This window comes from Hylobates moloch, unplaced genomic scaffold (genome assembly GCF_009828535.3).
Source record: "Hylobates moloch isolate HMO894 unplaced genomic scaffold, HMol_V3 SCAFFOLD_7, whole genome shotgun sequence".
Taxonomy (NCBI): domain Eukaryota; kingdom Metazoa; phylum Chordata; class Mammalia; order Primates; family Hylobatidae; genus Hylobates; species Hylobates moloch.
The window spans coordinates 54,986,362-55,001,771 of NW_026652282.1; the positions used below are offsets into that span (position 1 = coordinate 54,986,362).

Below are 15,410 nucleotides of genomic sequence, written 5' to 3' on the forward strand. Positions count from 1 at the left end.
GTGATTCCAGGAGAAAAGGACAGATTTGTATTGTCAGTGGGATACGCTGTTAAAAAACACTTTTACTACCACCACTCCAGCTGTCTTGGCATGTTTGTTGGTGATGTAAGCTACAGAAAATGGAAATCACCAATAGAGCTATAGCAACCTGATGCATAGTGACAAGTAATTGTTCTATTCATGGTTATGTGTTGTACAGAGCACTTGCTGCACGTCAGGTTTGAGGCTTGAGTATGTATTAGTGCCATGGACACCCCCATCTTATCTCTAAGTAGATTTCAAAGTAAATATTTGATGAGTATGTAAAATATTTAGTTTGGTCAGTCATAAGGCTGAGAACATGGTGGGAGTTACCTCCTAGTATCTGCAGGCAAAAAAAGTTTTTTCTTCCTAAAGCAATTGCCATCTCAGCCCCTTTTGCAGCATTTCTTTTGCTACACTTTGCATTAAACATTTGTGCACTTGTCTTAGCCTCAAACAGGCCATGAAAGCTCCTTGAGGATAGGGGCTATGTCTTTTTCATCTTTATATATGCATCATTTAGCAGAGCTGTTCCTTTATAACATACTATTTACTGAATGAAGGGGTGCATAGATGAATAAATGAATGAAAAGTAGGAGTGACCTATCTTCTCTCTTTCTTCATGATGGGGATTAGTGTGTGTGTATAAGGGGATAATTTTTGTGTCACATAAAATATAACCTTACTTAGAAGGCAAGACTTCCAGAATGGTGGAATGAGAACCACCCCCCCGCCCCCATAAATCCATCCTTTCATGAAAGCAGTGAAAACACTAGCAAACGTTGTGAAAATTAGCTTTGCTAGAACTCTGGAAAGGAAACAAAGGCTTCCAACAATCTGAGAAGAATGTATTCAAGAAAAACTTCGGTAAGTTCTCTGATCACAGTGGAAATAATAAACAATTAGTAATAGAAGGATATTTGGGAAATTCACCATTTGTGGAATATAAACAGTGGATCAAAGAAGAAATCATAAGGGAAATGAGAAAATACTTTGAGATTAATGAAAATGAAAATACATTGTACCAAAACTTACAGGATACAGCCAAGCTAAAGCAGTACTTAAAGGGAAATTTATAACTGCAAATGCCTATATCAACAAAGACAAATGATCTCAAATCAAGAACCTAACCTTCCACCTTAGGAGACTAGGAAAGGAACAGCAAACTACAAAGAAAGCAGGAAGAGAGATTAATAAAGACTAAAAGGGAAATAAATGAAATATAGAGTAGAAAAACACCAGAATCAATGAAATTAAAAATTGATTCTTTGAAGAGATCAACAAAATTGAAAAAAACTTTAGTCAGATTGAATAAGAAAAAAAGAGAGAAGATTCAAATTATCAAAATGAGCAATGAAAATGGGGCCATCACTACCTACCTTAAAAAGAATTTTCAAAGGATTAAAAGAAAATACCATTGCATTAGTTCATTCTCACACAGCTATAAAAAAGCTACCTGAGACTGGGTAGTTTATGAAGAAAAGCGCTTTAATTGACTCACAGTTCCACAGTCTGTACAGGAGGCATGGATAGTGAAGCCTTAGGAAATTTACATCAGGTGAAAGGCTAAGGGGCATGGAAGACATGTCTTCACAGGGCACCAGGAGAGAGAGCAAAGAGGGAAGTGCCACACACTTTTAAACCATCAGCTCTCGTGACAACTCACTCACTATCATGAGAACAGCAAGGGGAAAATCTGCCCTCATGATCCAATTACTTCCTACCGGGTCCCTTCCCCAACACTGGAAATTACAATTCAACGTGAGATTTGGATGGTGACACAGAGCAAAACCATATCAACCATACTGTATGCCAAAAAATTAGATGACCTAGATGAAATGGACAAATACTCAGAAAAACACAAACTATCTAAAGTGACCAGTAAAGAAACAGAAAATCTGAGTAGTCCTGTAACAAGTCCTGTAACAAAACTGGATTAGTAATTAAGAAACTTCCCACAAAGAAAAGCCCAGGTTCAGATGTCTTCACTGGTGAATACTATCAAATATTTAAGGAAGATTTAATCCTTCACAAATTATTTCAAAAATTGGAAGAGGCTGGAACCCTTTCCAACTAATTCTGCAAAGTCAGCATTACCCTGATGCCAAAACCAAAGATATGACACAAAAATAAAACTGCAGGCTAATATCACGTTTGAATATAGATAACTTTCTAAAAATTTCAACAAAATGCTAGCAAACTGAATTCAGCAACAAATGAAAAGGGTTATAAAGGGTGACCAAGCAGGATTTACCTCTGGAATGTAAATTAACATTCAAAAACCTAAGAGTAGGAGGAAACTTTCTTAACTTTGTAATGGACATACATCTCTGAAAAACACACAGCTAACATCATACTTAATAGGGAAAGATTGAAATTTTTCCTTGTAAGATCGGGAACAAGACAAGGATGACTGTTCTCACCATTTCAATTTACCATTGTATTGTAGATTCAAGTCAAGGCAATTAGGCAAAAAAAAAAAAAGAGGTAAAAGGCACCCATATTGGAAAGGAAGAGGTGAAATTATCTACATTCACAGATGACATGATCTTATACAAAGAAAACCCTAAGGAATCCATGATAAACTATTAAAACGAGTAAACGAGTTCAGCAAGGTTTCAGAATACAAGATTAATGTGCAAAAATCAATGGTATTTCTGTAAACTAGCAATGAACAATCTGAAAAGGAAATTAAGAAAACAATTCACTCACAATATCATCAAAATACCAGAATACTTAAAAATAAATTTAACAAAAGAAGCGTAAGACTTGTATGCTGCAAACCACAAAACACTGTGGAAAGTAATTAAAAATGTAAATAAATAGAAAAACATCCCTTGTTCATGTACGAGAGGACTCAATATTGTCAAGATGGAAATACTCCCCAATGACTGAAGGAAATCCCTATCAAAATCCTGGCTGTTTTCTTTGCAGAAAATGAAAATCTGACCCTAAAATTAATATTTAAATACATGGAACCTAGGATAACCAAAATAATATTGGGAAAGAAAAACAAAGTCGGCGTACCTATGCTTCCTGATTCCAAACCTTACTACAAAGCAGTGGTAATCAAGAGTGTATGGTATTGGCATAAGGACAAACAGATCAATAAATGGGATACTATTGAGAATCCAAAAATTAACTCTTACATTTAAGGCCAGTTGATTTTCAAAAGTGTTGCTAAGACAATTCAATGAGGAAAGAATAGTCTTTTCAATAAATTGTACTGGAAATTTGGATATCCACATGAAAATAAAAGATTTTGGACCACTTCAAACCTGCAAAAAAAATAAAATCATCTCATGGTGTATCATGGATCTAAATGCTATAGACCTAAGATGATAAATCTCAGAAGAAAATGTCAGATTAAATCTTTATGACCTTGAAGCAGGCAATGGTTTTTTTTGGCTATAACAGCAGAAGCACAAGCAATAAGAGAAAAAAGAATTGATAAATTGGACTTCATCAAATCTGAAATTTTTGTGCTGCAAATGATACCATCAAGAAAGTGAAAATGTCACCCACAGAATGAGAGAAAGTATTTGCAAATCATATATCTGATAAGGGTATTGAATTTAGAATATATAAAGAACTCTTGCAACTCAATATAAAAAGACAACCCAATTTTAAAATGGGCAAAGTATTTGAATAGAAATTTCTTGATAGAAGATATACAAATTTAAAAATGCTCAACATCATTAGTCATTAGGGAAATGCAGATCAAAACCAAATTGAGATACCGGTTTACACCTATTAGGATGGCTATAGTAAAAAAGAACAAATAACAAGTATTGGCTTTAGTGTGGAGGAGCCAGAACCCTTATATATTGCTGGTAAAATGTAAAGTCATGCAGCCCTTTGAAAAGCAGTCTGAAAGTCTTTAAAAAATTACTATTTGTTATTTGGTTTTTCTTCACTTTTAATTTAGGTTCAGAGGTACATATGCAGGTTTGCTATATAGCTAAATTGTGTGTCACAGGCATTTAATGTACACATTATTTCATCACCCAGGTAATAAGCATGGTACCCAATAGGTAGTTTTTCTATCCTCACCCTCCTCCTACTCTCCACCATCAAGTAGGCCCTGGTGCCTCTTGTTCTTTTCCTTGTGTTCGTATGTACTCAATATTTAGCTTCCACTTATCAGTGAGAACATGCGGTATTTGGTTTTCTGTTCCTGCTTTAGTTTGCCTAGGATACTGGCCTCCAGATTCATCCACGTTGCTGCAAAGGACATGATCTCATTCTTTTTGCATAGTGTACTATGGTGTACATGTATCAAAAATGTTACTGTTTGACCTGGTAATTCTATTCCAAGATAAATACTCAAGAGAAATGAAAATATGTCCACACAAATACTTGCACACAAATGTTCATTGCAGCATTATTTACAATAGCCAAAGAGTGGATAACAAATTTCTTCCAAATGTGGGCTCCAAATGTCCACCAACTGATAAATGGAAAAACAAAATGTGGTATATCCATGCCATGGTTTATCTGTCAATAATAAGAAATGAAGTACTCATACCTGCTACAACATGGATGAACCTTGAAAACATTATGCTAGGTGAAAAAAGCAACTCACAAAAGACCACACTGTATGATTTTATTTATATTAAATGTCCATAAAAGAAAAATATTTAGAGATAGAAAGGAAATTAGTTTTTCCAGGGTCTGGGAGGAAGCGGTATGAGGAGTCTGCTAATGGGTACAGGATTTATTTTTGGAGTAATATAATTGCTCTAAAATTAGTTTGTGGTAATAGATGTGAATACGCTAAAATGGGTGAATTTTATAGTATGTGAAATATAACTCAGTAAGCCCATTAAAAACAACCTAATTAAATTAAAACCAAGCTATAACAGAAATATTATATGGCCTTGGCAGTTTAGAATAGTGGGAAAATATGGAGTTGGGGCAGGGAAATAGTCCCAAGTATAATTCTGGTTTTGTCACTACTAGTGTATGGACTTGGACAAGTCATTTGCTTTCTCTAAGTCTCAGTTTGCATATATGCAAAATAGAGGTAATGATACCTACCTCAGTGGTACCTTTTCAAAACCTTGTTCTCCCTCATCTCTCCTCTACAACTTTCTCATAAGATTATTACAGTAATAATCATTTATTAAGCACTGTGTCAGCAATGGTGTGGGGCTGCTTTACCTCCACAACTTCATTGGATCCTCACTGCAGTCTTGTGGGGTCTATATTTCTTTGCCCATTTTACATGTAAAGAAATTGAAGTCAAATGAGTTGTTCAAGGTCCTTCTGTTAGCAAGTGGCAGAGATGGACATGAAAACTAGATCTTTTACCTATGTGTCTTTCCACTTCAACTAAAGAATTTATTAAAGAGAATTGAAAAGCTATGAACTAAACTTGGGTAATACTTTTAATAGTAAACATTGCTGCCCTCGTGAATGAACACACACTAAATTTCAAATCTCACGGTGGCAGGAAATAAAGATGCTAACTATCTTAAGCCATTACTTCACCAACTTCTCCACCAAAATATTCCTTGTAACCACAAATAAGTCAGCACAATAGATCTATAAGGAGAGAATAATTGTGAACTCTCTGATTTTATCTTAAAAAGTCATGTAGGGATGTCATGTTCCACAAGGTGATTAATAAAATATATTTTGTTACTAAACACAAGGAAAAATATTGTGTTCCATAAAGATGTTTGGTGGTTGTCTCAACCTCTTTTAGTTTGAAAAGTAGGTATGTATGAGAAAGATATGTGTTTACATGTCTACCCTTGCCCGCTCTCTGTCTCTTCCCCTCTCTCTCCCTCCCTCCCCACCCCCTATGCCCTACACCCCCCCCAACCCCCACATGTGTTTACCTTTCTCTAAAAGCTCTGCATAGCCAAGAAAAATACTCTTTTTTATTTTTAAGATATTAGATATTTCATTTTCTTATGGTAAGACAAAAGATTAAGGCAACCAAGACTTACAATATGCCTACCATGTGGCAGGCACAGAGGCAAGGGCTTTTACATGTCTTATTTAATGTAATTGTAATTCTCACAAAAGCCGTCTAGAGTTGAAAATATTTCCAACTCTAAATGAGGCAAATGGAGCACAGAGAGCCTTAATTATTTCACCCAAAGTTCACTGGTAGAGGCAGGATTCCAACCCAGGTCTGGTGGGCTCCAAATCCTTATTGGGTTGCCATTCCTCTCGCTAACAAATAAAACTGGTCTGTGACTTTTGCATTTCACCCCGCTTCCACAGTCACTGGTGGGACTTATTTAAATTAATCAGATTCTTCAAAGTATCCCCAAGTCCTCCTTTGAAAAGAAAGTTGGGGGGCAGGGGGAGGAGCAGAGGAGAGGAGAGAAAAAGAAAGGAGTCAGGGAGAGAGAGAGAGAGAGACCTGGCGATCTCAGCTGGGTGCCAATGTTTCCTAAGCCCAAGTTCCCCATGGTTGAGCCTGTATTGGCAGGCCAACAGCTTCTAGTAATCCACTTTTATTTAATTAATAGTGAAACTGTTGAAGAATTGCAAGTGGTGTTCTGGTTCAGAAACCTTCCATTCTATGGGGCACTGCTTTTGCTTCAGACTCATGAAACCAAATGCCCTGCCTCAAGATAATAAGTGAACATGTAACCCATGGGAGGTAAGAAAAAACACAATGTCACGTGCAAATTCTGCACTTGTTCTCAAAGCAAACCTCTCCTGTGTTTGCAATTAGGATGTTATCTAGGAGCATATTCAAAACTTTTGAGGTTTTTATTTTTGTTTTCATTTCATTATGTGCTGTTTTAGTAATATCAAAGAATACATGTAATATATAAGTTATATGGCATAACAATAAAATTAATGTTGATGAGCCCAGATTAAAGAATCAACAACATTAACATCATCATTGCATCAACCCTATTACAGTGGAAGCTCTGTGAAGGCATGGATTTTTGTCTATTTTGTTCACTGCTATAACCCCAGGACCTAGAAGAGTGTCAGCCCCATAATAGGAGCTTAGTCAATATTTTAAAAATAAGAGCATAAATGTACTTATATCCTCTTTCCTCTTACCATCACTCCCAGCCTCCCCTCAGAGGTAACCACTATCCTATATTTGGGCTTCATTATTCCTTTGCATTTTGGTAAGTTTTCACATGTATATTCCCAAATAATATATTGCTTGCTTTTGCTTCTTTTTGAACTTTATATAATGGAATCATATTGTATGTATCCTATTGTGAATTATGTCTCTTACACAACATTAGTATTTGAGATTCAACTATGTGTAGCTCAATTCCATTCCTTTTCATTGCTGATTGTATTTTATTGGATATGTGTGCCATAAATTATTTTTCTCCTGTCAGTTAATGTTTATCATTTATGCTTTAATTAACAAAACTGCTATGACTGTTCCTGCATGTACCTCCTAGTACGTATGTGCCCAACTTTCTCTAGGATATAAGCCTGAGAGAAGGACTGCAGTTGGAATTTTCATTTCCAAAGCCCAAAGTTTAGCTCATGAGTCAGAGCTGCAATGTGGCCTTTGTCCACACTAGGTCAGGATTAGTGGGCGTGCTACCCAAAATATTTTGCTAGCTGGGGAGTCAGGGAGAGGCAGAGACTGACCTAGTGAGGCCAGGAGGTACTATCTCAGGTCTCTAGTCAAAATGGGTTGCGATTAGTAAAAGTCCAGATTCTGAATACCCTTCACTATTTATCTTCTTCTTCCTCCTTTACAGTTATTTTTGTTCAAGGTGCACTTTATTAAACTCATGCCTAACAAACAAAGCTCTAATGAATATTTTGTCTTTCATTGATTGTAAATTTGATTAATTAGATTCTTCGAAAAAATTTTAACTGTATATTCACTTTAGTATGGATGAAAATTTCGATTTCTTTAAAAAACATTTTTTAATAATAACACAACATAAGGTCTACCTTCATAACAAAATTTAAGGGCACAACACCATCTTGTTTTATTTTTAATTTTATTATTATTATACTTTAAGTTTCAGGGTACATGTGCACAACGTGCAGGTTTGTTACATATGTATACATGTGCCATGTGGTGTGCTGCACCCATTAACTCGTCATTTAGCATTAGGTATATCTCCTAATGCTATCCTTCCCCCCTCCCCCCACCCCACAACAGTCCCCCGAGTGTGATGTTCCCCTTCCTGTGTCCATGTGTTCTCATTGTTCAATTCCCACCTATGAGTGAGAACATGCGGTGTTTGGTTTTTTGTCCTTGCGATAGTTTGCTGAGAATGATGGTTTCCAGTTTCATCCGTGTCCCTACAAAGGACATGAACTCATCATTTTGTATGGCTGCATAGTATTCCATGGTGTATATGTGCCACATTTTCTTAATCCAGTCTATCATTGTGGGACATTTGGGTTGGTTCCAAGTCTTTGCTATTGTGAATAGTGCCTCAATAAACATACGTGTGCATGACAACACCATATTATTAACTATAGGCACAATGTTGTACAGCAGATGTCTAAAATCTTTTCTTCAGGCTTAACTGAAACTTTATAGCCATTGAACGGCAACACTCCATTTCTATTTCTTAAAGGTCCTTTACAAAATGAGCTTTCTGCATGTTTCCATTTTGTTTATCTGATAATTTTTTTTTCTTTTTTTATTATACTTTAAGTTCTGGGGTACATGTGCAGAATGTACAGGTTTGTTACATAGGTACACACATGCCAGAGTGGTTTGCTGCACCCATCAACCTGTCATCCACATTAGATATTTCTCCTAATGCTAGGCATAGGGATTATGCTTGGTACTTTATGTTGTGGAATGGAATCCGGTGGATGTCCATGTGATCTAGAGAAACACCTAAGGAAAGTGAAGAAATGAGGAAAAAAAAAAAAGAACAAGACTTGTATGGTAATACTAATCATGATCCTTGTGTATTTATTCCAATGGCATTTTATCCATTATCTGATTTATATTACCACTCACAGCTGTAGCTCAATAGGATGGGAGATATTATCCCTATTTTATAGATGAGATTTGAGGCTCATGGAGCTAAAGCAAGGAACATCAAATCGCTTTAATATTTGGTCTGGTTTTGTTATAGGTCTCCCTTTGGATGAGGTAAAGTCACAAAGTTGGGTTCATATCATTTAATTAGTCTGAAAATGTTGCCTGAACACCACCTTAAGTTAGGTATCTTAACCTCAGGTTTCCTGCCTTCATTGCTCCCTCATATAGACATAGACTATGAGATTGGCTAATCCCAGAGAACTTCTCTAATCCCTTGGCAAGATCCAAAAAGGCTCAGTCACACCCTACGACCATCATCTTTAGGAGAGGTCTCAGAAAATTCAGCTTCACACTAACTCACTTGAGCAATGAATAATAGTAATTTATGCATGCAGGTTAATCCTGAAGACCTCAGACTTCACTTGCCTATTTCTGCCATTCAATGACATGTGTTGCATTGGTTTTTTGTGTCTTTGCAGTTTGGAGACTGCCAGGGACCATGTTTTGCCCATTGACTATTACTTTCCACCCCAGAAGACCTGCCTGATCTGTGGAGATGAAGCTTCTGGGTGTCACTATGGAGCTCTCACATGTGGAAGCTGCAAGGTCTTCTTCAAAAGAGCTGCTGAAGGTAAAGGGTCTTGCACATGCACTTCTGTTTCCCTCTCTCCTTTACCTTCCAGAGAGAGACACTAACCTTTCAGGGCCCAGGATTTTATCATCTCAGAAATAGAGTCATTGGCAAGGCCTTATCAAATAACTTAGGAGCCTAAGGAAGCAAATTTTTGTACTTGCTAGTTCCCTGGTTTCAGCAGCCCTGTTTGTACAGGCAATGTAGGCAGTGAAGGTGGTCGCAGCTGGGGCTTGGGGCTCAGTAGGTCCTAGAAATGAAAGAAAAATTAATGATTTGAAAAGATTTAATTTCCTCCTTTCTTGTTTTCTACTCTGCTGGCTAGTAAAGGAAAAATTTGTCCTTATTAGAGAGGTTAGAAGTGGAGAAACCCCAACTGAGTCCCCAGCCTGTTCCTTGGGATGAATATGAGACTGTTCCTTAGCAAAGGCTTCCTGGCCTCGGCCCCAGAAAGGGAGTGTTCTCACTCTTCAGCAGACTATCAGTCTCTGCACCTGCTCCCTCCTGTTGTGGCCTCCTTGGGACCTGTCTTTGTGTTAATAGTTCCTAGGTAGGTAAGAACTCAGAGTGAAGAAACACATTTATTCTTCTCTCCAGAGACCTGACCTCAAATCCTGTCCATTAGTCCCTAACCTTAATCTAAGGTAGCATTTTATATCTGGCTAAATTGGCTCAAGCCCTAGCTCCTTAGTCTTATTTAGCTTAGAACAACTCATGTCTGCTCAACCTCTAGAGGTGCTCAGCCCACATTCTGCAGTAGAAACTCCCATTTTCTGGCCTCATATACGGTAATGTCTCCTTCCTCTAACCACCCAGGGCTTAAGCTTCCTGCTTATCCACTTCACTCTCCACCCTGTATTGAGGGCTTTCTTCTCAAAGGGACATTGATGAGGAGCCCCTAGAGAGAGATGCTGTGCTCTGGGACCAGACCCGTTGTTAAACGCCAGTATTCACCTTTGCCCTGACTTTCACCAAAGAGATACTTCCTGCCAAGGCCTTTCTCCTTTCCTCTCACTGGCTGGAAGTGTTGAGTTTCACTTCAGAACCAGAACAGAGAGCCTTTCCTTCTGTAAGAGCTATAAACCTTGAGAACAGTCTTGAAAGATAGGTATGTAGGCCACACCATTCACCAGGAATGTACTGTTACTCATCAGAATATGGAAGAAGCACCAGAGAGTTTGAAGCATCTAGAGAAAAGGTAGAAAGAGAATGCCCTTTAACTGACCTCCTCAATGACAGCCAATCACAATGATGAGTGTTGATTCATCATTTTGGCTAGGTGGCAGAAATATCTATAAAACAGAAGCTGCCATGTTGTTTTCTTCCAGTCCTCAGGGCCTACAAGAAGGCAGATATCATTTGGTATTACTGAAAACATGCCCCATGTTCAGCTCATACCCCCAAATTACCCATCGCTACTGTTTATGCTGGGCTAATATGAAGCCCAGGGCCCTAATGTCTAGGTCTAGGCAGTAAGGCCTAGAGCAGTGCCTAAAGAGCCTGAGAGCAGTGCCTTCTTTTCTTCAGAGTACTCATGAAAGGATGGCTGTCAGAAAAGGAAGTGAGGAGAGGCTCCAGAGACTTCAGACCACCCCAACTTCCCCAGTGAGACCCTGGCACTTCCCCATACCCTCTCACCCAGCGGGCCCTGTCTATAGAGCAGAGAATGAAACAGAGCACTCATCTAGAGGTAGTGTGTCAGCAAGCCCAGGCACTGCACCACAGTAATAGCAGCCATATCAGATGGGAAAGGAGTTCAAGTGAACAAACAAGCAAATTCAATAGTCGGATAGATTAGATTATACTTGATGCTTCCTCTGGGTTTTACAAATATGGGTCACTAAATTGTTATTTTCAGAAAACAGGGGAAATGCTCAATCACATTGTGAAAGGGAAGATTTTGCTGTCATATCATACATCCCACATGGGAGCTTTCTGCAGAAGTTAGAGCTGAAGGAGGGAGGCAGGCAGAAGGGCAGCTGGCAGGGCTGCCTGGGAGGAGCTCTGCAATGAGGTGGATCCTGTGCCATTTGAGAACAGGGAAGAAAAGGGATGAGGTTGTGGGGAGGGAATAACCCAACTCACAGAACACATAGAAATCCAGCAAGATTTCAAAATGCTCTACACCTTAGAGTCTGTTAAGTTAGGGAAACTCTGTGAACTCATAGGGCCAAATGCACTTGCCTGCTTGAAATATGAAAAATCAGCAACGGATTCCTTGAAAAACCATGAAAGGGGAACCTTCTGAGCCCCTTGGTTATTTTGAATTTCAGTCCTGAGCCCTTTGAAGGTAGGAGAAGGTGGTTTAGAAAACACACACACACACACACACACACACACACACACGCACACACACACACACCAGAATGAAGCAAAAAAAAAAAAATTACTAGTGTTTTCTTTCTCCTCCCATCTGTAAAGCTGTTGGATTGATTTTACTGCCATCATTATCCCTGTTTGAAGGCAGGGGGCTGTCTTATCACCCAAAGAGGACATTTATTGATTTGGTTTTCTTTTTCCATTTTTACAATGCATCTTTATCGCCCATATGGCCTTTCTGCAGTTGGTTCTCAGTCTGGCTTGTTGAAACATCAAATTATACCTGTCTTAGAGAAAATAGAAACAAAAATCTTTCTCTTCCTCACTTGCTTGTTGTAGTCAGTTAACTCGGACTGAGTATTCAGAGTCTTGATTATCACTTAATTCATAGTTTCAGAAATCTCTGGAATGGGCATAGGTACAGGACTTAAAAGCCTGGCATCTCAGACAGAAATATATTTCTAGCTTTGGTGGTTTATAACACATGGAACTTTTAGGCTGTCCTTGGTGCAGGGCTCAGCACAGAGTCAGTTGTAATCTCGACAGGTTTTGTTGTTGAGGAAGAGTGGGAAGAGAGAGTCCTACATTTTCTCCTTGTCAGTAATGTTGGAGAATTGGGGTGAGGGTGAGGCTGGGCAGGGAAGGGTCTGCATAGAAAAAAGGGTCTGGTGAGAAAAAACAATGCTACTAAGTCATGAGGGTAAAATGACCAAATTCTGGTTGAGAGAAACGTGGTCAAAGTGTGTGTGGGGAGGGAAAGTTGGTCAAAGTCTGTGTCTGAGTGCTTGGTGGGATGAACTCTGGGTTAGAAACAGGCATGGATGGAAATAGTTGGTTTATGGAGTGGGTAGGATGAGTGCGGTGGTGAAAGGGAAGGGATTTTGGATGCTAAGAGACCAGGAAGTCAAAGCAAGGCAATACACATAAACAGAGGTAAGGGCTCAGAGAGGTTTTAGCTGTATAGACTTGGATAAGAAATTTCCCCTTTTGGGCCTCAGTTTTCCTTGTTTGTAAAACAACGGACTTGAACTAGATATTTTAAAATGTGCTTCCAGCTTAGACATTTTGTGACCGTTCTACAAATTGCAAACATAATCATCATCATTTCAGCAAACTCACATGTATTTATACCTGCATATGTTTTTGGTCTTGCTTTCCTAGAAGATGACTAATCCCAGATCCTAATCAATTAAAGAAGCAATCTTCAGATGGGGATAGAGCCAGCTGAGAGAGTGTACTATGGATGGAGTGGGTTAAAACTCAGGACTCAGATCTTTTCCTTGTGATCATTGCTGGGTAACTTCCTTTCTTTTCTATTTTCTCATCTGGAAAATCAGGATATGAATCCCCATCTCTACCTCATTATGTTTCAAAGAGGGTTAATTAATCCATCATGTGCATTATGTGCTCAAGAATTTACTATTTTTCAGACATTTTCTAGTAAAACATTGAAGATTATATGTCCATTTGTTTTGTACACATGGAGTGCTGTTTGGTACACATAAAATTGAAACTGTAGTTTACATTCTGAACTCAAAGAATTACACCATCCTCACTGATGTTTACAATAGGTCCCAATTTAGTTTCTTTGGCAAATTTTATGTAAGTATGGCTTTGATTCTCTCTCTCACTCCAGGTTTTTGTTAGGGAAGAAATGCAAGTGAACCCTCATTGAACTCTTTCTGTCCTTTAAATCCATTCTTTCCCACCTCAACTCATGTGGAATTGAATGTTGCCTCTAGTTTGGAGTCTAGCAGAGAGTTTTTGGTGCATATCAGTGTCCCCTTCACTCCCTGACTTTTTGAGTAACATTTCCCAGAGGCAAATTAACTCTGCTAAGAGGATTTGCTTGCAGCTTCAACAGAGCCTTCATCAGGTACCTTTGGCCAAGGAGTTGACTGATCCTGACTTTACGAGTCCTAGAGATCTTTTCACAAAGCTCCTCTCATGTTTCTACCTCTGATTTTCTTAAATGTTACAGACAGACTTTAGACTTAGGAGTTGGTTAACTTTTTTTGTAAAGGGCCATGTAGTAAATATTTTAGGCTTTGTAGATCATATGGTCTCTGTGTCAACTACTCAACTCTGCCTTTGTAGGATGAAAGCAGCCATAGACAATACTGGAACTAATGGGAGTAGCTGTGTTCCAATAAAACTTTATGGGCACTGAAATTTGAATTTCACTTAATTTTCACATGTCATTTAATATTATTTTTCTTTTTTACCATTTAAAAATTTAGAAATCATTCTTAGCTCTTTGGGCCTCACAAAAACAGATGGTAGAGTGGATTTGGTTTATGGGTTGAGCTCTGCTTTAGATAATCACTTCTATACTTATAAATCTGCATAGGTTTTATGTTTTCCCATCTCTTGGTATCTTAGTAGTTCTCCAGATTATCTAATTTAAAAAAATTTTCCCTGTAGGGCAGTCAAAGTTTGAACATCTTGTTAGCACAGAATGCCTGGCCTAGTGGCTTCTTGGTCCTGAGCTTATTTACTAAACAGGAGAAAAAATAAATAAGTCTAGAAATGCTAGAAGAAGATACTTTTTTGTTTTAATGATCTAGTAGATCACTCCTCCTTGCAATACCCAGAGGAGAAACTGAAAATATTTCAAACATTTTCTAGACTTCTGTGTTGTAAATGTGTGGATAACTATGACGTATATATGAATGAACTTTTCTAGATGACACATATTTTCCAGATGGTAAAAAGGAAGGGCTTTGGAGACTCTCTAGTACCAACTGTCATGGAAAAACTGTGTGTCTCATAGAAAGTAGATCCCAGGAGGCCAGCTGAGTTGTGGATCTGCCATATATTACCTCATGATTCTGTCTTCGCACACTCACCAGCTTAATTCTGTGCCTCCCCATAACACGACTAGACCACAGGCTTGCAGAAGAAATAATTTAGCTCTGTAACTCATTGCAGTTGGTGCCCACCCAAGTCTCTGTCAGTGCCCAATTTGGGTGCCATGCCAAGAATTTGCCATTGCTGCTTCGTAGTGGCCCTGTGCCTGCTTATTTATAGCCTGTGCATTTTATGAAACAGGGATTAAGAAGAAGTTGCCATAGCACTTGCAGCATTATGTAAATATCTGTAATGCTTACATAACTTTTGTCACTTGCAAGATCTTTTGAGTCCGTTGCCTTCTGCTACCATGCCTTACCAATTTCCTAGTCCCTTATTATTATTTTTTAATTCATTATATTTAACATCTGTGATACATGTTCAGAATGTGCAGGTTTCTTATATAGGTATACACGTGCTGTGGTGGTGTGCTGCAACCAACAACCCGTGATCTACATTAGGTATTTATCCTAATGCAATCCCTCCCCTAGCCCACCACCCCCTAATAGGCCCCAGTGTGTGATGTTCCCCTCCCTGTGTCCATGTGTTCTCATTGTTCAACTCCCACTTATGAGTGAGAACATGCAGTGTTTGGTTTTCTGTTCCTGTGTTTGTTTTCTGAGAATG

The 15,410-nt window shown here is 38.4% G+C and overlaps 1 protein-coding gene across 3 annotated transcripts in view; it reads left to right on the forward strand.

Annotated features, from left to right (window-relative positions):
* AR (androgen receptor) overlaps positions 1 to 15,410 on the forward strand; it is a 171,719-nt gene that overhangs the window by 79,841 nt on the left and 76,468 nt on the right. For all 3 annotated transcript variants that reach the window (XM_032757103.2, XM_032757105.2, XM_032757104.2), the window contains exon 2: positions 9,463 to 9,614. In XM_032757103.2, the coding sequence (XP_032612994.1) occupies positions 9,463 to 9,614 (152 nt within the window). The remainder of the gene's footprint in view (positions 1 to 9,462; positions 9,615 to 15,410) is intronic.